This window comes from Bos taurus, chromosome 5, assembly GCF_002263795.3.
Source record: "Bos taurus isolate L1 Dominette 01449 registration number 42190680 breed Hereford chromosome 5, ARS-UCD2.0, whole genome shotgun sequence".
Taxonomy (NCBI): Eukaryota; Metazoa; Chordata; class Mammalia; order Artiodactyla; family Bovidae; genus Bos; species Bos taurus.
In genome coordinates, this window is record NC_037332.1 from 33,839,035 (window position 1) to 33,865,446 (window position 26,412).

Genomic DNA, 26,412 nt, shown 5'->3' on the forward strand with positions numbered 1-26,412 from the left:
GAAAATAAAAGTAAGCAACGTTAAGTTTTTTAAAACACGCTCTGTCAGATGAATTAGGATGTAAAGTAGAAACTTTAGCCTTAGGAATAATCAATGAAACAGAAGATGGAAGAAGGGAGAAAATGCAAGCAATTACATTCATTCCTTAAAGGAAAAGGTGATATTTATACAAACTCTTGCCAAATTTGAACTATTTTCTTTCACAGCCTTCCATTTCCTTTTTTAAATCTTTTTCCATCTCCCAGAACACCTCCGCAACCCTCAGATCCTTCAAACCATCAACTCTGGCTTAAATATTCCGATCAACCAGATTCTGACCATATGCACATTCGAGGGCCATTTAACCCTGGGGTGGAGTGAGCTGAATTTTATTAAGATATATAATCATAGTCTCTTGTTTTACATTCATTTGCTAATCTATAAAGTATTTTCACATAAATGTTCCTTTAATTCTTGACAATCAGCATGTTATTATTCCTATTTTACAGTTCAGAAAACTGAGGCTTAGAGAAGTGAGGTCACAAAACTGAATTACAAATTAAACTGGAGAACTGTAAAAGACTGGGGGAGTAGGAGAAACAGAAATTCAACAAGGAAGGGCAGAGCCTCGGGGAGAAAGGTGGAGCTAGACTATTTTTGTCAGGGGGGTTACCACTTAAGCAAATCTGCTCTACTGCAGAAATAACCTCTATCAATTCCCCAGGGTTTTTCTGTGTCTTTACTGCCTCTATAATTCAAGCTATCCATTCTCTAAAAATTCCAAGATTTATTTATTTATTGACTAATTTTTTTGTACCATGACTACCTTGGCAATACTGTTCTAAGGAGGAGATTAAGGAAAGTACACCAGTGTGTTTTATATTTGGGCTGCTTCTGAATAGAGTGTTTGTAAATTGAGAACTGTCTCTACGGTATGTGTGATGTCATTAAATATATATTTGGTCAGTCCAAAACTATCTGGCATTTGTCCTTTACCAACATTACTGAGTATTCTAGTTTCTCAATCACGCGAGCTTAAAATGCACAGCCGAATCTAATGAATGTCAAACTTGTGCAGTGACTCAAAGATGATCAGAGTATTTTTAAACAGAGAAAAAATTAAGATTCCCAAAGGACTGACTGAGTGCATATTCACATTAGGGGTATACAAAAAGGAATACTTTTGAACCATCTATATTCTTCTGAATATGTTTAAATGTGCATTAAACACAACTACTAAGTAAAAATCTTTATGTGAAATAACACACATCTTAGAGAGGAATGTGCTGTTCTTTGTATGTAAAAGAACTGCTGTGATACTTTTTAGTATGAAATACTTTTTAGTAATAGTGATATATTTAAATTAATAAAACTATGCCCTTTTACCTACTTTTTGTAACTTACCAGCTCTGTCCAATGGTACCTTCTGCAATAATGAAAACTTCTATATATCAGTACTCACCAATAGAGGAGCCACTCCTCACATGTGCTATTAAGTCCCTGAAATGTACCTAAGGCTATGGAGTAACTTAATTTTTAATTTTATTTTAATCAATTTAAATTTAATAGTCTCTTGTGGCTACTGGCTGTCTTAGAGAGTTATCAGGTTTCCTTCAGCAATTAAAAAAAAAAAAAGGAAAATCCTGTGATTCTGTCATTCTAAAGACTGCGAGCTGTGAGGTCAGGATTAAGGGCGGGATTATTAATTGGGTGCAGAAATAAAGTTAGCTAACCTGACATAAAATTTTTCAGGTTGTTTTGTTCTCATTTAATAAACATTAAAAACTGTTATGTGCAAAATAACAAGCCGGACAATAGGATCTATACAAACACTCAAAATATACAGCTAGTTTATATCTAGTGGGAAAGGAAGGGAGGAAAAAAACAAAGAAATGTAAGAAAGGTGCAAACTGGGAGGGGTTTGGATGGAGACTGCATTCACAGTGGGTATACTGGTCTCGTGTCTGCTCAGTTTTGTAGCCCGCCAAGCTCCACTGTCCATGGAATTTTCCAAGCAAGAATACTGGAATGCATTGCCATTTCCTACTCCAGAGAATCTTCCGGACCCAGGGATCAAACCCACATCTCTTGCACCTCCTGCATTGGCAGGTGGGTTCTTAACCACTGTGCCACCTGGGAAGCCCTTACTCATCTCTCAGTTTCTGTTATAATCTCAACTCAGTACATCCCAACAAGACCAGGCTTACCAGTAAACTCATCCTTTTAACTAGTATTGCTAAGCTCCTTCTTAAGACAAACAACTGTGCTGAGATCTGGAGACACACTGTTGACAAGGGCAGAGTGCCCCTCAGAAACTTAAGGATCTCCTAGGAAGTAGAGTCAGGTGAGCAAGCAATGAGAATTCAATGTACCACCACAGGCATAGATTCTAGGTGCCACAGGAGCATATAGAAGAGGCTTCTAACCCAGTCGTGGAGGGTCAGTTCAAGGGCAGAGAAGAAGGTTCCAGAAAAAAAAAAATTACCCTGGAGTATCTTCCCTATTGAATCCACCTAATATTTATGTTTCTTTTTGGAAATTTCCTTTTCATTTGGAATTACGTCATCAATCACTTCAAGGGTGTTCACTTCTTGAGCACATTTAATCAATATATATTTTTCAAACTGATGATTGAAGAGCTTCATTATCATTTTCCTGGAGGGCTCACCATGCTCTCGGGGCTCAAGATATATGAAAACAAGTCTACTAACGAAAATAAGCTCCTAGGTAAAAAAGTTCAATAATCTTACATTAAGAAAAGCATAAAACTGCCCCAGAATGTATGGTTTGTTCTCAAGTGTTTCTATTTTAAATTGTGTGTGGTTTTCTATCCACATTAAATTCAGACATTTCTCCGAAATAAACTTCAGGAAGGCTAAATAAGTAAAAGGAAAATAATCTCTAACAAAATGTAAATTTTATGTTTCAGTACAATCATGCTTGTTAACACAGCGTTTCTATAACACTGTGACCACAATATGGATTTTACCTCAGACAGTTTTGGGTTCAAATCCCACTTCTTCCACTTACAAGCTCAAAGAGCCTTGTCATCTAACTTGACTGTGCCTCCATTTCCTCACCTCTAAGGAATGAAGTAAGCTGAATAATGGGACAATAATAGTTCATACTTCACACAGTGGATGAGTTAAATAATCGCATATTTATAAACAACTGCCTCAAGTACTATATGAATATTAGCTATTCTTATTAATTACAATAATTCTAATTATACAAGCCTTTAAGAAAAAAAATGCAGTTCTGGTGGGAAAGTTAAAACCGCTGTGGAAAATCAGGGACCTCGGGCAAGTCCCAGTCCGGGCTTTTTTCTCAAGGTGGGAGTGAGAGGAAAAGGCCCCCAGAAGAGGCTGTTAGGAAACCTGAACCTAGCAGATCCATAAGGCTGTCTTTTCAGGCAAAGCAGTCGGTAAACAAAGATCTTAACTTTCTAATTTGATCTAGTATTTTCTTTTTCTTTTTTAAATTTGCTTCCAAGACTTTGATGGAATGACTTCAGGAGAAGGAAACGGTCACAGTTACTAGAAAGAATCTTAAAAAAAAAGAAAAGAAAGAAACACGAGAGATGAAACAGTTGGGAGTATTTCTGTAACAAACGTTTCCTTCCTTACAAGAGCACAGATAGGGCGGTGTGTCTGGGTCTATTCAATGCAGTAGCAGGATCAGAGGAAATTTTCGATAAGCCAATTTCGATTTCCAAAAGTCTTAACGGGGGACCATCTGGAACCTGCTGCACGACAAATCTCACATTCACAGAAAGCCTCGAGGATTTCCTGGTGGGTCTGGGAGTTTCATCTGAAAAATACCAGTGCCTTCGGGACTCCCTGGGCACAGGGGATGGGTCAAGGCCTCACTCTTTCGTCCCTCCCTCCTGTGCAGGCTGTCACAGCCACAGTTCCCCACGGCAGGAGCCACGTACACAAGCATCGACAGCTGCCAAAAGGGCGTGATCACTTTCCAGGCTGCAGTCTTCCGCAATGCATCCCCCCACGCGGTCAGGCGAGTCCGCGAAAACTCCCCGGGGCCTCGAAGCTCCCTGCGGCTTTCCTCAAAGAACCCCAGATTAGCCCTGATGTTTAGGGCTCTCTAGGTTTTCCACGTCGCAGACGCGGGCTGGGCGCGTCCCGGGCGAGCCCGGCTGGCGCGCACTTGGCAGCCTCCCAGTTGGCCGAGCTGGACGGAGGAGGGGGGTTGGTGGGGCCGAGATAAACGCCCATCCCCGCACCTCGAGCAGTCTTTCCACTTTCCCTCCGCTGCCTTGCACTACCCGGCCTGAGACCCGGAAGGCGGCGCCTGTTGAGTCACGGTCACGTGGCCACGGATGCGCAGAGGCTGACAACGCCTCGGCGGCTAGGTCGCTCGGGGCCCTAGTGGAAAATTTTCAGAGACCTACTGCGGCTGCGCGCCCGTGGCCCCGCCCCCACCTCCCTTCCCTCTGTTCCCCGCACCTACCCCGGCCCCCAGCCTTCCGGCGGCGGCCCGAGCCGCCTCTGCAGAGGTTCCTTTCTCCCACGAGAGCAGCGCTCCGCGCGCCCCGCCCGCCTGGCGCCGCCCGCGCCTTGGCCCTCCGGCCGGCAGTCTTCGCTTCCTTCGTGCCCCACCTTGGAGCTCCGAGCCGCCGTGCGGCCTTGCCCGCGACCTTGCTTGTACCCCGCTGGCATCCTGAAAGGCAAGGAGCGGCGTCTTGGCGCCTCCGCCTTCGCCTCAGGGGCGCCACAGCCCCCACGGCCCCGCCACCTCCGATCCGCGTGATACGGGTCCCCCCACACCTTTCAGGGGAAGGACAGAAGACAAAGGGAGGACACGGTTCCGATGGGCGTCTTGGCTTCCACTCATTTGACGCCCTGCACTGCGTCCTCGTTCAGACACAGCGTGTCGTCAGCTCTATTGTAGTTCACTTACCCCGCTCACCACCTGGAAAACAAGTTGTTTTCTCTGTCCCTGACATCCCCCACTTCATTTCCCCAGCCACGAATAAAATGTATTCCCGAGACAGCAACTTCGGGGAGTTTGTTGACTTCACCCATCCAGGGTTGACAAACGGTACTCAAAAGGGATGTGTTATGTGAATGGTTCACTTCAAGAGAGCAAACAAAATTTAACAATTTCGGGGACTGGTGGGCCCTGGACTATTCTTGCAAATGGGTGTCGCTGAATAGGGAGAGGGGTTGAGAAGTGGCGTTGGTACACCACGTGTCCCAAGACAAGGTTACTTGAAGGTGGACCCAGGCACCTTAATCTGACACGTGGTGTCAAATGTTTCAGTCAAAACAGTAGTTTTACCTAAGTAAAGATCCCAGAACCAAGCCCAGATATTAAAATGCTTTTCATCTAAGAACCAGAATTGTACATATGTTAATTTTCATAAAACCTTATTTTAGTATCTTATAGCCCTGGGCAAAGAAAGAGTGGGAAACTGAAGACCAGGAATAAATGTCCATCATGGCCCCAAATAGCTGAGTGGTAAAGAATCTGCCTCCCAATGCAGGAGACAGAAGAGACATGGGTTTGATCCCTGGGTGGGGAAGATCCCCTGGAGTAGGAAATGGCAACCCACTGCAGTATTCTTGCTTGAAGAATTTCATGGACAGAGGAGCCTGGTGGGCTACAGTCCACTGGGTCAGCAAGAGTTGGATACCACTGAGCTCACAGGCATACATCACACAGTTGCTGTCCTTTTTCTCTGGACAAGAAAACAGACTGCTAACAATTAAAAACTAAAAATAAAAGTATTTTTAAATCACTTTATTATGGAAAATTATGAGTGAAATTTTTAAGTCATTTACTACTAATTAGCAGATGTTAACTTATCCAGTGAAAGAACTATTGTCAGTTTAAAAATCTGTCATCTTTCTGACAGTTTTTGTTCATATTCATTAGTATATACCACGCCTACCAAAATGGACTCTTCCAGGGTCTCAGGAAAAGGCCACTGTGTAAATACCACAAAAAGATCTTTAATCAAGTCATTCCTTCCCTTTTTATTTGGGGAGGAAATGTGATAAACAGAGTACTGACACTCTGGGTAGTTGTTCTACAGTCCTAACATAATTAAATATGCTTATACTAACAGGTCTGTAAAGCTAAACATTTCTAAAATTTTTTTTAAGATTGAATTTCTGTGGGCACCATAATTTTCCTTTTCTGGATGAGAAGGTGTGCACTTGCAAAACATAATGCCTGCAAACATACAGACTCACAATATAAAGTGGTTTTTTTGCATGACTATTACCTGATTCTGGCCAATAGGATCAGAGATATCCACAACAGTACTGTCAGGAAATATTATCTCTCTTAATAAAAATGATTCACAGAATTGACAGTTCTTTCTTTTTCAGTGGACATGGCCCCATCTGCCCAGGAGCTCTGAAACTACTGCAGCCAACATGTGCCCATGCCAGGAGATATCTCTGCATGCTGAAGATGACAGAATGAAAAGATGGTGACCTCTCAGTCTTTGAGGAGATTAAAAGGCTAAGAATTAATTCTAGGTCTGCTCTATCTGTAGACTTTCTATTATATGAGATACTAAGTATCATTATTTAAGCCACTTCTAATTGCATATTGTGTTTCTTACAATAAACAGTTTTCTGCAACTGACAACCTTTCTGGGTGGTACCTAGCCTCCAGAAAGGCCCCAATGATCCTTACCTCCTGGTATTCATGTCTTTGTATAATCCCCTTCTACATTGAATCCAGGCTTGCTTTTGTGACCGGGAGAATATGGTGGAAATATAAGTGTGACTTCCAAGTCTGCTTTATAAAGACATTGCAACTTCTGCCTTGATCACTCTTGGATAACTTGCTCTGGAATCAGCCAGCTACCATGTCATGAGGACACCAGACGGGCTTGTGAAGAAGCCTTCTTGGAGAAGAGTCAACTGGCCAGTACCAACTTGCCAGCATGTGAGTGTGTGACCTTAGAAACAGATCTTTCGGCCCTAGTCAGGCCATCAGATAACTATACACATAGTTGTCAGATTACTACAACCTCATAAGAGATTCCAAGCTAAAACACACAATTGAGTTGCTCTCAAATTTCTGATTCATACAAAGTTTGAGAGTTTCAGCCACTGAGTTTTGGAAATAATTTGTTCCACAGCAATTAATACCTAGTAGAGTACCCTTCAATACCAGAAAAACGCGATGAAGTCACCAGGGTACTCAGAGTTAATACTATTTTGGGGGGCTTAGGAGCTGTCTTAAAAACAACCCCGGAAAGAACTAACATAAAATCAAGTAAATTGACAACAGGAAAAGAAGTGCCACAAAAAGATATTTTAAAAGTACAATGTTCAAAATAGAATGACCACTTTCAAATGGGAGTATCAAATAAAAAAAAAATTAAGGTGAGTCTCAAAGGAAAAAGTTTAGATACATAGTAATACCAGGGACAAGGAGGTATAAAGAATATTCCAAGCAGTGGGTATCACTTAAATGAGAAATGGTTTCTAGTGAGAAGAGTGGCAAAAGCATAGGGTATAAGAAGGGAAATGTATTAGTTACCTATGGCCAGTAAAAAACTTAGTGGTGTAAAATGATACACATTTATTATCACTTATTTCCGTGGGTCAGGAATCCAGGCTGGGCTTACTTGGGTCCTCTCACGAATGTATTAGCTGGGGCTGCAGTCATCTCAGGGTTCAACTGGGCATGATCAGCTTCCATGCTTACTCTTGTGACTTGGCAGGCCTCCCTGGGCTGTTCAGAGAGACTTATTTCCTTGCCCTGGGGGCATCTCTGTAGGCCAGTTCACAAGATGGCAGCTGGTTTCCCTCAAAGCAAATGAGGGAGAGAGCAAGAGAGAACAAGATGGAAGCCAGAACTCTTTGTAACCTAATCTTAGAAGTAATATACCATCACTTTGCTGAATAGAAGCACATCACTAGGTCCAATCCACATTCAAGGAAAGGGGGTTACAAATAAGTATGAATATCAAGTGAGGTTCGTTGAGCTCCATCTCAGAAGCTACCTACCACAAGAAATAGTGGGGGATCAGGGTGGAAATAAAGGCTAGTGCCAGACTTTTCAGATGGCTTGATGGGTTAAGAATCCACCTACAATGCAGGAGACACAGGAGATATGGGTTCAGTCCCCAGGACAGGAAGATCCCCTGAAGAAGGGCATGGCAACCCACTCCAGTCTTCTTGCCTGGAGAATCCCATGGACAGAGGAGCCTTGTGGGCTACAGCCCAGGGGGTCACAAAGAGTTGGACACAACTGAAGTAACTGAGCACATACGCAGGCCACAGACTAGTGCCACATCAGAGACAGCCATGAAAGCCAACCTGAGAACGGCTGGACAGGAGGGATGCGTGCCTGCACGCTCAGTCGTGTCTGACTCTTTGCAACCCTATGGACTGTAGCCTTCCAGGCTCCTCTGTCCATGCAATTCTCCAGACAAGAAGACTAAGGTGGGTTGCCATTTCCTACTCCGGGGCTCTTCCAGACCAAGGAATCAAACCCACGTCTCTTGTGTCTCCTGCTTTGGCAGACTGATTCTTTAGCAGTGTGCCACCTGGGAAGTCCCATAAAGGGTAGAGAGAACCAATATGATGTTTGAGCCCACTTGAAGCAATCTGAAATGCTGGATGAATAAAATTTTGAGGACCATCCTAAATATGATCTTGTTCAACCACAGGTTAGGAAACAATTCACTGGAGCCCTTAGAAACAGACCCGCTCTATTTTTATCAGGTGATAAAGGTCAAATAATTCTACAGAAGAAATCTATCCACCGTCCTTAAAAACTGCTACCAAACTACCTTGACAATGTAGTGCATTTCTGAAAATCCAGAGTTGACAACTTATATTTGTGATTATGTCCCTGTCTTTACTCTCACTAGCTTTTAAAATTCTTTGATCCCAGTTCACAGTATGAAACAGATTTTACATCATAACTCAGGATATATACATATTTATACATAATCAAAAGTAAAATTTTATAGATTAGTACTTAGCATTTCCACGTATGGCATACTGAAATTTTAAATTCTATTTTGTACTATTGAATTAAAGGGGAAAAAAGTTTGTAGTAATCCACTGAATGCATCACTATCGACTCCTGGGACCCACTCTGCAGTTTGAAAGGCACTGTTCTGCTAAACATTCGCTTAGGAAAAGAGCAAAATTGTAGCACTTCTGACCAACAAGAATTTGGCAGTTTAGTCTCCCAGAAATTGGGTCAGGGTACTATGTCCCATCAGAGAAGGCAATGGCACCCACTCCAGCACTCTTGCCTGGAAAATCCCATGGATGGAAGAGCCTGGTAGGCTGCAGTCCATGGGGTCGCTAAGAGTTGGACACGACTGAGTGACTTCACTTTCCCTTTTCACTTTCATGCACTGGAGAAGGAAATGGCAACCCATTCCAGTGTTCTTGCCTGGAGAATCCCAGGGACGGGGGAGCCTGGTGGGCTGCCGTCTATGGGGTCGCACAGAGTCGGACACGACTGAAGCGACTTAGCAGCAGCAGCAGCAGCACTATGTCCCATGCACTCTAGCCCTTACTAGCTCTTACTCTAGAGCCTAAGAGCAAAATCTCAAACACATGAGGCCTCACTTGGAAGCCACTTGAGTGATCAGATATAATCAAACTTGCCAATGGAAAAATTGATGTTTCAACACCTCCACCTCTTTTTTGTCATTTACTGTTCAGGTTCTTGTCATAGAAAAATCAGAACAAGATTACAGCCCTCCTCCCAACATACACACACACACACACACACACACACACGAGTCAAATTTAAAGGTTCCCTTAAGCATGCATTATAATGAACGTGAAAATTAGTCACTCACTCATGTTCAGCTCTGCAATCCCACGGACTGTAGCTTACCAGGCTCCTCTGTCCATCGAATTCTCCAGGCAAGAATACTGGAGAGGGTGGCCATTTCCTTCTCCAGGGGATCTTCTGACCCAGGGATTGAACCCCGGGTCTCCTGCACTGGAGCCCTTTTGAGCCACCTCTTTACCGTTTGAGCCACCAAGGAAGCCCATGCACTGTGATACACACCACCAAAAAATTCAACTGACGAGAGAACTAGTCTGAGAGTAGGACTTGCCAATCACAATCACTTCAGACTATGCAGGGGACTAAATTGGATGAAGAAGTGACTTAAGACCTTTTGATTTTCATCAGTTGAAACTTGACAGTAAGGAACTTTCAAGGAGTCCTTCCTAACCCACTATTAAGATTGCTGTCCAGTCTAGAAGAGTTGATCAGTGTTATCGGGGAATTTGTGTGAAAGTCTTAATTGTGTATCAAATGCCAAACTTGCCCTGGCGTGCTCACAGTCTCCCTGGTAGGACAAGACTACAAACATGAACAATTCGGGGTACAAGACAGCATAGGTTCTAAAACGTTTTCACCACACGGTTTAGCAAACACTCCTTGGAATAAAGAGGGGTGAGGAAGGAAGCCTTCCTGAGGCTCAGTGACTAAGCCCTGAGTGATGGCGATGGGAAGTTGGGTTCTAAAGCAAGAAAGAGTATTGTTTAGGTGAGACTGGTCTGACCAGTTGAAGGGGTTGGGAAGAAAGGAGTATAAAGTGGAATCGGGTCCTCCCATGTCAATCATACACACTGGTGCAAGCCAAGGGCTCCCGCAGCCTCACGTGTCATGGAAACAGTTGTACAGATTTCCTCAGGAAAACACTGAAAGCAAAAATTGTGATCACACCCAACCCTGCTCAGTCTCTCCCACGTCTCCAAAAGGAAGAGAGCAGTAGGTCAGGTCGTTTGTTTATTCGTTCATTCAACCAACAATTCTCTCTCCTAAGAGGCCTTTGTTTCCAGCCTTTCCGGCAGCACCGAGTATTCCACAGCGAAGGGTCCCCCTAGTTGCCTGGCTAAGCAAGAACACATCCACACTGGAAGGGGTGCACCCGCATTCCAAAGGAGGCAGTGCCTCTGTAAATAGGAGAGAAAGGCGAGGAGGGCGAGAAGAGCTCTTCATTTGGGGTGGTGGAATGAGCGAAACATGTCCAGGAAGGAAAAACGGGATCCTACACCCCCTCGGAGGAGCCGAGTCGCCCACTGGGGACCCTTGCAAAGAGTCTGGCTTGCTGGGCAGGATGTCGCTTTACACTTCATAGGGTTTTCCATCTCCGTACAAAAAGGATATCCCGATATTGAGCTGCCAACCGACCTAATCAGGCTTGTTCTGAAGAATGAAAGCAGGTCTAGGAACGAGAAGAAAGAACGAGAACAGAAACCTACCACGGAGACTACGTTGCTCCGTTGGCCCAAGAGTGCGAGAGAAAATCCCCCTGTAAATCATAAAAATAACATGCAGAAAAGCACTGGATGGGCGGGATGTGTCCCCAAAGAGCCTAGAGGAGAAAGGAAAGCCTGCTGGTAACTCGGACACGAGCATATTTGGAGAAAGAGCATATTTGGCACCAGTCTGGGCTGAAAGGGACAGACAGGGGAAAGCACGGGCGAGGGGAGGGGGTCTTTCAGGCTGACCAGAGTCAGCAGAGTGGAGTTAGCCTGGAAGGAGCAGGGGAGGAAGCAGGCGGGGCTAGGCTGCTTGATTCCGCCACCCCGGAGGGGCGCAGTGGGGCAGGGAGGCAGGGGGGGCAGGGGGCGGGGCGGGGTGCTGGGCGGGGCCTCGCGGGCCCAGGCTGGCCGGGGGCGGAGCCCAGGTAGTGTTGATATACAAAAAAGCAAGCTCGGGAGGCTGGGGCCCCGCCCATTGACGCGTCCTCCCGCTAAAACCCACCGCTCGCCCCGCTGCCTCAGAGCCGCGCGTCGCTGCCGTCCCGGAGCGCTTTTCTCGCACCGCCGCCAGCAGCCCGACCACGCGCTCCGCACACTCGCGCCTTTCCCTTCAGACGGCGGACGCCGGACGATTGGGGCGGCAACTTGCCATTTCCTTGTTTAATTAAAATTCTTTTCCTGGGTCTTGTTGGGTTTTTCGTTTTGTTCTATTTTTCTTTATGATTTTTGTTGACTGAGAAAAACTCACCGAAGTCTTTTGCGTGTTGTTTCCGGGATACAGGAACCCAGACCACCAAGGTAACACGCGCGGGGGCGTCTGTGCAAAAGCCGCGGGGGCCGGGCGGGAGTGGGGGAGGGGCGTCCGGGAGGGGCCGCGGCGGGAAGGCAGCTGTGGGTGTCGTTTCTTCCCGGGGAGGGCGTTTTCGGTTTGCTGGCCAGTCTGCTATCCCGGCCTGCAGCGGGGGTCACTGTCCTCTTATGGGCGGGGGAGGGGCGCGGCGCGGGGGCCGTGTGCCCGCCCAGATCGGAGCCGCATCTTCCCGTTAGGGGGAGGGGAAGCCAGCCAGGCCCGCGGTTCCACTGCGACAAGTCTGGTGACTGATTTAATAAAAACAATTAAATCCAGGGGTCTTGGAATTTGGGGGAGGGCGGATGTGGGTTCGAGCTTTTAATGTAGCAGAGGCCACGATTGGGGAAGACATACCGGGCACATTTGACAATCGGCGATCGATATTGCATCAGTTTCCTTTCCGGGCATAGGAGGGGCCGGCCGGGCGAAGAGCTTGGGAGTCAAATGCCAGTGGACGGGTGTGCTCGAGGGCACGGGCGTGCGCGTGTAAACAAACCCTCGGTTCTCTGCGCGCCCTCTGCTCCTCTTCTCGGGATAAAACTCGTGTCCGCCTAACGCCCCCTTCGAGTCTGTCTGCCGCAGAGGCAGTTCCCCATCTGGGGGCTCCAGACGTGAAAGGATTACGCGGCATTGCTATTGTAAATGCTGGAAACGGGGAGCTGTGTGCCTGGGCTACATGCAATGCACACCAGCCAAATATCTGGATGGGATGTGTGCCCTGCGTGCCTGTGCACGACCAAGGAGGCTGCGGGAAAAGCGAAACAGAGCTCCCCCCCACGCCCCTTTCGTAAAACTTGGGCTAATAGAGAGGGCAAAACGTTAAATTGCGCGGGAGAGGGTCCTTAGGGTCCCGGAAGGCGCGGGCTTCAGCGGGCGCAGCGTTGCGGTGGGACTATCTTTGTTCTCGGCGGCTTCGCGGTCTGTACTTTTCCGCCCCTCGGCGCGCGCCCCCGCCCCTCGCGCTCGGCTGGTACTTTTCCACTCGCCTGGCGGGGGATGAATCAGCCGCGCTGCGCCTCCCGGCGGTGTCACGTGACCAGGGCGGGCTCTGCAGTCCTGACGCGCCGCCTCTACCTTCACAGGCAGCCGCGCGGGCTCGTGCGTCTCCAAGGACAAAAGGAACCCAGCACTACACTCAGCGTCCGATTCCTCCCGCTGCCCAACATGAAGAAAGCTGAAATGGGAAGGTTCAATATTTCCCCAGATGAGGACAGCAGCAGCTATAGTTCCAACAGCGACTTCAACTACTCCTACCCCACCAAACAAGCTGCTCTGAAAAGGTGGGAGATGTGTGCGTTTTTAAAAACGGCTTGTGTGCATCGGAAGTTCTTTACGTAGAATTCTGTTGCTTAAAATTATTGTAGCATTTGGAGAGAGCGTGTAATCTCTGGAACATTATCTGGTTGTTGTATGGGAACACGCCTTCAGGTCGTGTGAAAGTCGACTACTACTTAATATGCATTTAAAATATGTGACAGCTAAACGCGGGGGCGTTTTGTGTTGAAGCATTCCTTTGTGTATTTCAACCAATTTAGGATTTTTTTTGTTTTTCTGTTTTGTAGCCATTATGCCGATGTAGATCCTGAAAACCAGAACTTTTTACTTGAATCGAATTTGGGGAAGAAGAAGTATGAAACTGACTTTGTAAGTTAAAAATAATCATTTGTGTTTCTGTGGCTTTATGGAGTAAAAGAATAGTTTTATTTTTAGATTTCAAGTCTAACTTGCCCAAAGCTGGTTTTCTCCATTTAATTATTGTTATATGTTTGGTTATCCTTTTCCCTCTATGTAGCATCCAGGTACTACTTCCTTTGGAATGTCAGTATTTAATCTGAGCAATGCGATTGTGGGCAGTGGAATCCTTGGGCTTTCTTATGCCATGGCTAATACTGGAATTGCTCTTTTTATGTAAGTATGTGTAAGTAGTGAGTCTGCCACGCAGGGCAGTTAATATGATGATACAGCATATATTTTGGCTCCAGAGACTGAATTTACAGTTGCAGTAATTGACTTAATCATTTGCTTAAAATTTAAAATGTGAGAAATCCAATAATCTCTTTATTCTGCTACATAACTGCATGATACCAAAAAAGTCAATTAGGTAGGGAAAATTAGGACAACTTTTAAAACTAATAATCCGAAAAGTCTTTGAGTCGGAGGGAATAAAGTTGAATAGGGATTGGGTATTTATAAAGAACTGTGGATGGATCCAGGGTAAAATTTTTACTCTGGCAAACTCTGAAGCAAGAAATACTTAAAAAGCATGGTACCTTCAACTCCGTTTAGTAAATTGACAGTTTCCCCAAGGACCTGTGGCCTCTTATGTACATAAGGAAAACAACTTATTTTTTTTAATATATAGGGTGTGATGGTATTTGTCTAACCTAGAACATGTTTAAGAAAAGTGAGTCGTAATTTTCTGGACACCGAAAAACAACCCATATGTGATATATATATATATATATTTTTTTTTTTTTGTCTCAATTTTTTGGGTTTTTTTTTTTTTTAATCCATGTCTGTGTGATTACCACAACAAAATGTGACTACTTTAAAAAATACCTGCTTTGAATTGCTTTGGTTTTTTTTTTTTCCTTAGTTGTCTAGTTAGAATTAGTTACTCCTTGTGCTTTCCCACGTGAATACGTAGAATAGGATTTCGGAGCAGGAGAAGACTTTCAAACAGTGCTTTTTAACCATTTTAGGGTCACTGACTCTTGGAGAATATAAAACTATGGACCTTATTTCCAGGAAAAAGGCATAAAAGAAAAATACCTGTGATTTTGAGTATATGTTTCCGCGATGTTTGTATCGTTGCTCCTAAGATTGGGCTACAGTGGACTCCTGGCTAAGGCACTTTCTTTTTAGGGTGATTTACTGTGCAGACAAGGAAACTACGTATACACAGAGCATGGAATTCGCTCTTTGCTACAGTCTTATTTTAGTTAGCTGACTGGTGCCTCTACTCAAGTTATTTTTTTCTAGCAGAAGAGAATGTTCATCAAAAGAAAAGCAAGCCTTTGCAAAACTCTGCTTTGTGGTGAAATTCCACATGTGTTAAGTGTGGCTTTGAGCACTGGAAGCTAGGATTCACTCACCATGCTTCATCAACCATGAGGCTTTTTGAGGTCTAAGACCAAGAGCCAGGAATTTACATAGAAAGAACCCCAGAGTTTTCAAAGTTTTTAGTGGGGTATTTGAATGGCATCATTGTTAAATGTTTGAAACCCTTCCTAACTCTTCATGTAAAAACCAGAGGCAATTTTTAAATGCTTCCAATGTGGTTGTGGTGCAGAATTTACATGAGGTAAAATGCTACCTTTGTTTCATAAAGGAACTCAGAATTCTGATATGTACCCTTGCACTTTTGAAATTATTTATACTTTAGTAGTGTTTGAATGTTTGATTATTCAATAAATGGCTAAATAATATCACAAATGCTAAAGTGAGTTTTAAATCCGTCACTGTTTTACATGGTATATGTCGAGGTATAAAGGTAAATGGTCCAAAAGCCTCGTGGCTGCCCTCATCTGGTTAAACAACTCTGTAGCTTACCCTATAAAGAAGACCCAGTCTTGAGATTGAAAGTGACCTCAAAGGTTATGGAGTCTGTTCATTCCTCGTTGTCTTCTCTGTGTAAAAGAGGGACTGAGTTTGTTAGCACACTTTCAACATTGTTTTTGATTAAGCCATGCTTTGTTCAGTTAGCGATGAGGCTGATGGTGTCATTGCCACTGCAGATTAGACACCGTTAAACTTTTGGCATTGGAACGGCAGCTTAATGCCACCAGCTATGTTTAACTAACAGACATCTATTTCTTTGCCAGACCTTAAATGGTACTTTATCCAGTTTGCCATTTCAGAATTTGGAAAATGTGACTGTCATCTTATTTGCAGAGTCTTCTATGAGTTTCCCTGTTTTGATTTTTTGTTGTTGTTGTTGGCTCATTTTAATAAAAAGAAATTTGTTTTTCTCGGCTTGCCTGGTGGGGAGGAAAGGAAAGCTGGAATGAGAGACAATGTGTGCCCTAAAGGAAAACTTAGTGACTGAGTAGAGAACCTTTTAGTTCTTCTCTATTCTTTTTTTTTCTCCTGTTCCATCCAAGCGAAAGGACTGAGGGAGGAGACAGCCCAGTCTCACTGATAGATTGCTTGTTCTCACACAGACATTGTTTAACTTTGTGACAGTGCTGGGCTTGTCTTCCATACCATGGGGCACAGTATAGTACATCTTCTCAGTAGTTACTCCTCTGATGTGTGCTGATGACACCCATCAATTTTACAAATAACTGATGACAGTTTTTTGTAAAGCTGTCCCTGACACTTAGCATGTATCATCCTTCCTTCCTTTATATAGTCCCATTCCTATGCTTACCTATATGGTTCAAGGGAACTCCAGACCTTTCCTGAACTTGTCTCAATTGGATTTCCCAAGTAACTGGCAAATGTTAAAACCATTTTATAGGTATAGGAACTATTACAACACAAAGAAGTAGCAAGTACATAACTAATTACCATGGTAGCAGAATCAGAATATAAGTCTTATAACTCTACCACTGGAAAGTTAATCTTTCCAGTGTCTCCCAGCACCTTTGGTTCAGTGGGTGGACCCTGTTCATAACCAGTACTGTAGAGCTATTACCTGAGACATGATGCAGTCATGTTTAGGGTCAGGTAAGAGCTTGTTGACATGCTAGCCAGAAGAGTGAACACACATCATTGGGGTCATTCTGTCTAGCCAAAATATTAGGACAGGTTTTGTATTTAATGTTTAAATAGAGTCAAAAAGAATCGTCTTTTAAGTATAAACGTGCTTATGTATAACCCTGCACCTTTTTCTTCTCTCATCAGAATTCTGTTGACATTTGTGTCAATATTTTCCCTGTATTCTGTTCATCTCCTTCTGAAGACTGCCAATGAAGGAGGTATGGTAGCACTCTGTATTTCTAAAACAATTATGCCTATCGTGATTTTCTTTATCTCCCTTCATGCATCTGTGTTCTTTAAATTATAGGGTCTTTATTATATGAACAGCTGGGACATAAAGCATTTGGAATGGTTGGGAAGCTCACAGCATCTGGATCCATTACAATGCAGAACATTGGAGGTAAGAGTTTTTAAAAGATGATTTGGGTATAGTTTTTTGCTCTTTATGTAGCAGAGAGTGGTGACACGCTATTTTTGGTGTCACATGCAACATTTTGCACTTGTAATGGTATAATTTTGTTTTCCTCCAGCTATGTCAAGCTACCTCTTCATAGTGAAATATGAGTTACCTTTGGTGATCCAGGCATTAATGAACATTGAAGATACAAATGGGTAGGTGCTAAGTAAGGTTACTCATAAGAAACAATTGCAGTCTAAAATGATTAGATACATTTTATCAAAGTTGGATACAAAATGATTATCAGTAAATTATTTTTTGTTAATATTCCTGTTGAAACTGACCAAGAAGTCCGCCAGAAACTGATTTGAACTTCACAAAGGAAAGGCCAAGATAGTGGCTAGATAGCTAACTGAATAACAAATTTCAAATGTATGTATGTATGTAAACAGGTTTTCTGAAACTACTTAGTTTCTCTGTCCCCAGAAGATTCAGTTGAATAACTTATACCCCAACCTAAGTTAGGACTAACATTTTGAATTATATTAAAAATCAATCCCTGTCTGATTTTTGTGAATTGGAAAATCTGTTGAAAATGCAGAATACCAGAAAATGTATGGCCATGCTGTAGAAACCTTGTCCTTCCAGCAGAGTTACTCATCCGAGCAGACTAACAGGTTTTTATCTAAAGTAAACATGAGGAGGGATAATGTACTTCCCTGCTTACATGCAGCTCATATCTCAAAACAGAAAAGTGTGGTTATCTCTGCAGCATTTGAAACCTAATAAGCTGGTCTTTAAATGTTAGTTTTCTGTGGGGGGTCTTTATTGCTAAAGTGAGCTGAGTTAGAATTGACAGGGCAATTAGAATTTGAAAATAAGTGATTTAAAGCAAGGTATAGTTGATTACCTAAAAAGGAAAAAACATTGCTAAAACTTTTAGAGAGGTGCATAACATTTTCTCTGAGTTCAGAAGGGATCTTTTTACTGTTGGAGTCAAGGTGGGTCAAGGTGTCACATACTCTTGACAGCCTGAAATAAGCTCTTGTTTGGAGGGGACTGGGTTTTGTTGTTTGTTTTTTGCCTATGTATTTTATCGAACTGTGAAAAAATTTCCGTGTTGAAATGTTTAGTAAGTACATTTGCTAACAAATGTCTGATAGAAACTTGTTTTAAAATTTCCTTGTTTCCAGCATTTAAAAAATGTGAGCTAAAGCTATGACAAAGTTGGTGTACAATTTTCTAAAAATGCTTAAAGATAAGATTAACTGGCTTAACAATGCCACTTTGTTCCCTCCGTTAGTATCAAGCCTTTAAGAAGCATTTTATGTTATGAAGCAGCTGGCAGCCTTCCCAGAGCAAACAGTGGGACAAAAGTGATACTGTTGCAGACCCCATTTCTAACCTGAGTGAATATTCATTGTGCACACTAAGTTAGAAAGCTGTTCCTGCCTATGTGGGCTTTTTGAATAAGTGATAACTCTTTCCAACCTGTCTGTCTCTCTCTCTCTCTTTTTTTTTTTAAGTATAAAACGAGCCCTGTGAGAAGAAATATATGTTATTCTGAGGATATTTATGACTGGTTGTGACCTTGGTTTTCTTTTCTTTCATTCAGATTGTGGTATCTGAACGGTGACTATTTGGTTCTGCTGGTATCACTGGTGCTCATTCTTCCCTTGTCACTGTTGAGGAATTTAGGTGAGCAAATCCATCTCTAAAGAGAATTGAAATGAGCTCCACCAACTAGTTGGCTTTCTCTTAATAGAAAATAATGAAGGCTGAGTTAAAGAACCCCAAAAACATACCTTTGAGAATCGCATTCGTAACTTGCCAGTCTTCAAGAAATTCTACCAAAAGGCCCAAGCACTTGGTTGCCATTTAGAACATCTTGTGCTTTATAAAAAATGCAAAAGGGATAGTTGTTACCGATTTAGTTATTAACAAGTATTTTTAAGTAATTCTGCGTCTTGCTGTATAAGAATTAGAAATTTCATGTGTCCACACTGAAGTCTTAGAAACAGAATTGAGTCATATTTGCCCTAAACCTGATTTAGTAAATGAATCCCATGTTTTTTCCTCCTTGTAGGATATTTGGGATATACCAGTGGCCTTTCCTTGCTGTGTATGATGTTCTTTCTGATTGTGGTAGGTATAATTTTTCTTTAAAGCTAAAGATTCTTTTTCTAAGCCCTGTCACATTATTCATTCTAACAAATGCAAAATAATATATTTTCAGGTGATTTTCAAGAAATTTCAGATTTCTTGTCCTGCGGAAATTGCTTTTCTAGTTAATGAAACAGTAAACAGCAGCTTAACACAGCCAGCAACTTTTCTACCTGATATGGGTTTTAATAGGACTGAAAGTGATTCTTGCCAACCACGTTATTTTATCTTCAACTCACAGGTAACTATAATCATTTTGTTTTCAAAGAAAGATTTTGGGGAAGAAAATAGGGAAAACAACCCACTGGAAGTTTTAACACTCCTAAGGTAAAGGGAGGTGAGGTAGTAGCTTCCTCTTTAGGAAGCATGGTTATTAGTTCATTATTGAGGACTGAGAAGAAAGTGTTGGTTTGTATCTTAAAGTAGATTGAAAGATGAGAAGATCATCTCATTTTAGTAACTGCCACATTCAGAAGTGAGAATATTGGTCACACCTAGTGAACAAATTAGAAGAGCTAATTAGGCAAGAAAACATTTTAAGCTTTGATTTCTAAGATTAATGAGTATAAAATGTAGGTTGCAGGACTGTGATATCGCATGAGTTTGTTACATCAGGATGTTAAGAAGGGTTTCACATTTTTTTGCAGACTGTCTACGCTGTGCCAATTCTGACCTTTTCATTTGTCTGTCATCCTGCTATTCTTCCTATTTATGAAGAGCTTAAAGGGTGAGTGCTTTAGCAACTTTTATATAAATTAATTGGAAAAGCTGGAAAAATACTAGATTGCTGCTACAACTACGGCTATAATATGCATGTATATTTTCCTTTGAATTTGTGCAGCCGCAGCCGTCGAAGAATGATGAATGTGTCCAAGATTTCCTTTTTTGCTATGTTTCTCATGTACCTGCTTGCTGCCCTCTTTGGATACCTGACATTTTACGGTAAATAATGTCTAGTTTACAAAAAGGACAATGAATGAAATGAAGTTCATACTTTGTATGTATAGTTCTGTCACTTTAAATGCTCAGTCTGTTTCAGTATATTTCATATTTGTGATGAGCAATTGAACCTAGAGTTTAGAATTTCCTGTAGTGTATATTGAATCAGTAATTTCTAGAGAACAGGCTCCAAAATCCACCATTAGCCATATGATGGCATTTTTATATGTGATGTGCTTGCATCTAGGTTCATCCTGGCTCTCCTCTCCCGTTCCCTTCAGATATACAACACACATGCAGACTGTAAGCCAAACCCTGGGATTTAGCTATTTAGCTCCTGTTGTTTTTAATGGGGGTCATGTGGCTAAATCTCTCCTAGGTATTTAGAAAAATTTTTCTTCAATGTTATTTTAATTGCATTAACCCTAATTCCAAATTAATCTTATTAGCCTCTTAGTTTATAGTCGTTTTGTGAGTAGCTAATAACTTTGGTGCAGATAATAGCTGTAAGTTAGATTTTTCTAACTAATCTCCAGAGAAAACAACACACATGAAGCGTTTTTTCTTTTTTTGTCTTTCTCTATAGGACACGTTGAGTCAGAATTGCTTCATACCTACTCTTCTGTCATGGAAACTGATATTCTGCTTCTCATTGTCCGTTTGGCTGTGTTGGTGGCTGTCACCCTGACAGTACCTGTTGTCATTTTCCCAGTAAGTGATCACCTGCTCTCTTTTCAGTAGGAATGAGTTGTTAGACATGAAGATTTGTGAGATTTTTGTGTTCTCTAAGAAGAAAAACACTACTACAGCAGTATCAAGGGTTTTTGGTTTTGAAAGGTTTTTGTTGTTGTTGTTGTTAATGTTTTGTCCATCTTTAAAATACATCTTGGGATCTTTTCCCATAATTCAGGATATAATGATCTTTCTAATGCTTAGATGTTTAGGAAAAGAGCAGTAGAGGAGGGGTACACTTTGAGTATTTAAATAGCTACTTGTTTAGGTGTAGTTCCTGTTGTTTGTAGCTCTTTTTCATTGATTAAAGCTGCAGTTTTGATTTATTCACTTATTTTTTGCAGATCCGGAGTTCCATAACTCATTTGCTGTGTGCATCGAAAGAGTTCAGTTGGTGGCGTCATAGTGTCATTACAGTGTCTATCTTGGTGTTTACCAATTTGCTTGTCATCTTTGTACCAAATATTAGGGATATCTTTGGTTTCATTGGTAAGTTTTGGGAAGTATCAAAGTTGATTGAATTATCAGGAGTTTTAAAGTTAAAGGAATAGCAAGTGATTCATTGAATTCTTAAGAAATAGTCAATGCTGTTTTTACAGGTGCATCTGCAGCTGCTATGTTGATTTTTATTCTTCCATCTGCATTCTATATCAAGTTAGTGAAGAAAGAACCTATGAAGTCTGTACAAAAGATTGGGGTGAGTGAGAGTTTATGACCATAAAAATAATAATAATCTAATGCCAGAAGTTCCTCAACTGATTGTAATTTTAGTCTCCTAAATGTCATTTGTTGTAGTTTCATTTTAAGTTTCTAATAAATATACCTATAAATGTGTACTTCACAGATGGAAGAATGGGGGAGGAGGGGAGGGGAGACATGGTTTGCCTTCTGGTATGTATTCTTAAGTTTATTGCAAGAAAGTTACTAGATACTTTAGAAATAGGAATAGAGGTTAAAAGTATAACCTTGACCACCTGCTGTGTGACAGGCACTTAAATGGGCCTGGAGTGTATAAAAGAGAATAAAAATGGAGTATTTAGTCAAATGAGACTAACCATTTTCAAAGCAAAGCTCAAGTGGGGTCAGGGGGTTATTACACTATAAAGTATAATAACAACTGATTTTGCAAAGATTATGATATGTTAACCACAAACGATCCTGGTGGGGATACTTAGAAGAAGAAAGACTGCATTTCAGTCCTTTTTTCCCACAACTGTTGTCTGACTGAAGTACTAGAAATGCTTATGAACCAACAACCGTTATCTTGTTTTACTCAAAATATCTGGTGCAATAATTGAAGAGTAAAATTAGAGTTGACCTACTCATGTCTCTTAGAAAAACCTCCAGCTTTAGCTTGGGCTACATTTTTAAGATAACTTAGATTTGATTTTAAAAGTTAAGATTTTTCCCTTTCAAAAATGCAAAAATACCAGTCCAGTTTTGTTGGGTGCAATAGTTTACTTAGTAAAGAAGATTATTTACTTTTTCTTTTGATACAAAGGAATGAGAAGGGAAAGTTTGAAAAGATTTTAAAGATACAGTAACTTAGTATTCTATGGATAACCCCTTGATCATTCAGTGGCTTCCCTTGCGGCTCAGATCATAGTCTTCCTGCAATGCAGGAGACCTGGGTTCGATCCCTGGGTCAGGAAGATCCCTTGGAGAAGGAAATGGCAACCCGCTCCAGTATTCTTGCCTGGAAAATCCCATGAACGGAGGAGCCTGGAAGGCTACAGTCCATGGGCTCACAAAGAGTTGGACACAACTGAGCGACTTTCCTTACTTAACTTTGATGGTTCAAGACAGTTTAGTGAGCTAAACTGTAGCTCTGTGAAATAATACAGACATACTTTTAGGAATTTATTGTATGTGCTAATTCACTGAGTCCTGTCCAACTCTTTGGGACCAACTGACTATTGCTCACTAGTGCAAATCCTGTGTTCGTGGATTTCTCCAGGCAAGAGTACTGGAGTAGGTTGCCATTTCCTACTCTAGGGGATCTTCCCAACCCAGGAATCAAACCCACATCTCTTGTGTCTCCTGCATTGGCAAGCGGGTTCTTTACCACTAGCGCCACCTGGGAGCCCCTTTAGAATCTATAAGCCTAGTTTTTAAAAGTAGAAGAATATTTAGCATATATGTGTTGTTGCTTGCTAATCCATTTTCTCTGTGCTCATTGCAGGCTATGTTCTTTCTGCTCAGTGGCATAGTGGTGATGACCGGAAGCATGGCCTTGATTGTGTTGGATTGGGTCCACAATGCCCCAGGAGGTGGCCATTAACCACCACCTCTAAAACTCCACAGTAGTCCATTTGATGCCAGTGTTGAGTCTACAGCTCTCAACTACTATGAAATTTCACCTAATATTTTCAGTTTCACTTCCTTTTGAAGTGCAGATTCCTCGCTGGTTCTTCTGAGTGCAGAATAAGTGAACTCTTGTTTTGTTTTGTTTTGTTCTTAAAGAAACTATTCTGTATGGTAGAAATGGATATTAACACCAAACCACGAGTCTCGGGTTAACGGAAGTGACAATTTTATTCCATTCCAGAGAATGGACGAACTCTTAACTTTAATCAAGCCACATGTTTGGCTGTGTCATTGTTTAACTTGGATATTTTATGATTTTACTTGAATGTGCCTAATGGAACCATTCGATGTGAGAAATAATTCTTTTTAATTTACAGCAAAGTATTGAAATAACCATTGAGAAAAACACTATTATTTTTTTGTACCAAAAATATTCAAAGACCTCAGAAGCACTATTTTATTTTTTAAAAATTGCTTTTTTTGAACTTTATCCAAAAGCAGTTGTCAGTGAATTCCATGAAAAAAATCATTGTTACTTAAAAACAATTACTACTAGTATTATGAAATGATTTGCCTTTTTGTAGGCATACTAAGCCAAATACTTTTTTTAATCCAAAATAATTTTTAGAGGAAATGATATAATGAAAAATTACACTGTAATTAGGAGCATTTTCCATTCAGACTTTACCTTTAAAGACAATTGGTTGATTGTGGCTACACCAAATCAGGTGAACTCTGTTCATCACTTTTCTTCTCTGTCCCCAAATATTTTTGTTCATTTAGACTCTGAAATATTTATGGCTTCAGTCTATTAGAATGGAAGATAATGCAGGTATTTCTGTGGGAAATAAAATAACTAATTTTGAGGTACCAAATAGTGCAATTGGGTAAAACAGGGTTTATTCAGTTGCATCTGCCTCCAGAGTTGGGTTGACAGCTCTGGATTTTTTTGGGCCAGCCCTTTTTTGGCATTGCTTCCAAAAGTGGAAAATGGGCATTTGATGGCTGTAGGCCAAAACTGTTCTATCCAGAGAGTACAACTTTTCATATGGCTCATCTGCTATGGAAGTGTGAATTACTTGACAATGTATGGTTTAGTTGTGTTCATGTTTTGTCTACAGTAGAGGTCTAATTAATCCATAGGTTACACCTATATTTGCTATAAGTTCTCTTTATATAGGCCACTGGGTTTCTCATGCAGTAAGCTTTTTAAAAAAACTCACGTGCACTGCATTGTCATCTCATTCTTGTACAATGTAGAATTACTTGTTTACATCCAACAAATGGTTAGCTAGGGAAAACAGTGCAACCTGAGTGTAACTATTGGTCCGACTGCATGATCACCCTTCCATTTCAATCCCAGTTAGAAGTGAAACAATTACTTGGCTTTAAGAGCACATTTATTGTACGTCATGGTGTATGGTGAATATGTTATTAAATAATGTGGTACTTTGCTCATTAGGCATAATGTCTAAAATCTAATACACATAATTCCATTAGTGGTTGAGGGAAGCAAATAATGGAATCATCAGTTTGTCACCTGACTGTAAGGTTGTTCTCTTGAACTTAACATTTTTAGTTTTAGGCAAGGGCCAGAAATGTGGCAGACATGATTTTTGTTACACATTCTTGTATTATATGTGACTCAGTTGCAGACAAGATGTGTCTGTAGTCAGAGACCCTTGTGGAACTGAACTGGAAGACGTCTTGTAGTGCTCCATTGGGTGAAACCAATGGTCCATTTTTGTTTGTTTCTACAAAAATGAAAGTGGGGACCATCTCGAAAGGCAGTGAGAAGACGGATTCTACAGCACTGCTTTCATTCAATTGGGCTTTTGGCACTCCATTCGAATCCAGAACCTCACCTCTAGCTCAGACCAAGAATTGGCACTTCTGCTTGAATTCCTGGAAAGAATTGCTGGTTTTGTAACTTAAGACTTGCCTGGGAATACCTCTACAGTTTACATCCTTTTATTTGGGAGAAAATACCGAGGCAACCAGGAAGAAATGAAAAAAAAAAATCGATGTGGAAGGTTCCTCCAGTCCCCTGGCTCTTTGAGGTTCCAAATCAACTGCCAAGGGTAAATTTCATTGCATGATTTTCTTGGAGCTATCTTTGTCTATCTGGAGGTTCCTAAACAGTGAATTCCCAGTAATGAGCAGTCTTCAGTATTAAAACCACTGTCTTGTCACCTCATTTTGCATTGCTGTCTTCCGTGGATGTTTCAGTTATAACTAATGTTATTTATAGAACAGCATTAATCCATTAAAGCTAACCTATTTTTCAATATTTATGATAATCTTATGTACATACAGTGTCTGTCCATATGTATTTGTAAATAGGTTGTATATAATGTCAGGTTTGGGTCTTGGGTTGAAATGTATATATCCTTATAAGTTTCTTAACTGCATTTTGATGAATTCACATTATGTATCTATAAGAATTGTCCCAAAAGTACCTGTACAGAGATTTCAATAAACAAATTGACAAATTGTGTAAACACTAAAAATTTAAAATACTGTTAAAATTGTATTTGCAATAAGCAGACTATGTGAACAACACATTTTTTTCATGAAAACTTGGTGCAAGTTCAGAACTCTTAAATTTTAAATAAGGTCTAAACTTGCAAAATGTATTAGCTATTAAAACATCACATTAAAACATGATCTAATGTAATGAAATCAAATGTGCTCTAGTGTGGTGGAAGACCTTTGAGAACCTGGATGTGGTAAGCTTTCTGTATATAATGTAAATATCCCCACTGTACTGTTATAGAGGCCAACAATTCCAGTAAGACTTGTTGGCAAAGAGTGCTACACCGTTTCAATGAAACATTGTATGTTTGTTTTAACTGAACTAAAATAAATACATGTTTAATCCTGAGCAGCAGTGTTTTATTTAAAGCAGTGATAAGTTGTGTCTTGTGTATTTTGTAAGCACAGTAAGGTAGCACTTAGTAGGGGTTCATATAGTGTTAGTGATTATGATGAAGCAAAAATGGTCATCAAAAATGCTTGCATACCAAGTATTTGGAGGAATGGAAAAAAAAATTTTTTTTTTAATCTGGAGGACCAAGTCTTGAACCTGCTGTAAGTAAACAGTGCAC

At 41.3% G+C, this 26,412-nt stretch overlaps 1 protein-coding gene across 2 annotated transcripts; it reads left to right on the forward strand.

The window, feature by feature from the left end:
• The first annotated feature begins 11,742 nt into the window (after nucleotides 1-11,742).
• Nucleotides 11,743-26,189, forward strand: SLC38A2 (solute carrier family 38 member 2). Of its 2 annotated transcripts, NM_001082424.1 has the most exon segments (16): nucleotides 11,743-12,011; nucleotides 13,146-13,343; nucleotides 13,626-13,707; nucleotides 13,856-13,971; nucleotides 16,912-16,985; nucleotides 17,075-17,167; nucleotides 17,298-17,379; nucleotides 18,780-18,862; nucleotides 19,251-19,309; nucleotides 19,401-19,568; nucleotides 19,975-20,054; nucleotides 20,169-20,269; nucleotides 20,853-20,977; nucleotides 21,343-21,487; nucleotides 21,598-21,695; nucleotides 23,181-26,189. In NM_001082424.1, coding segments are annotated over 15 exon segments (1,521 nt in total). In that variant the 5' UTR covers nucleotides 11,743-12,011; nucleotides 13,146-13,227; the 3' UTR covers nucleotides 23,280-26,189.
• The last annotated feature ends 223 nt before the right edge of the window (nucleotides 26,190-26,412 follow it).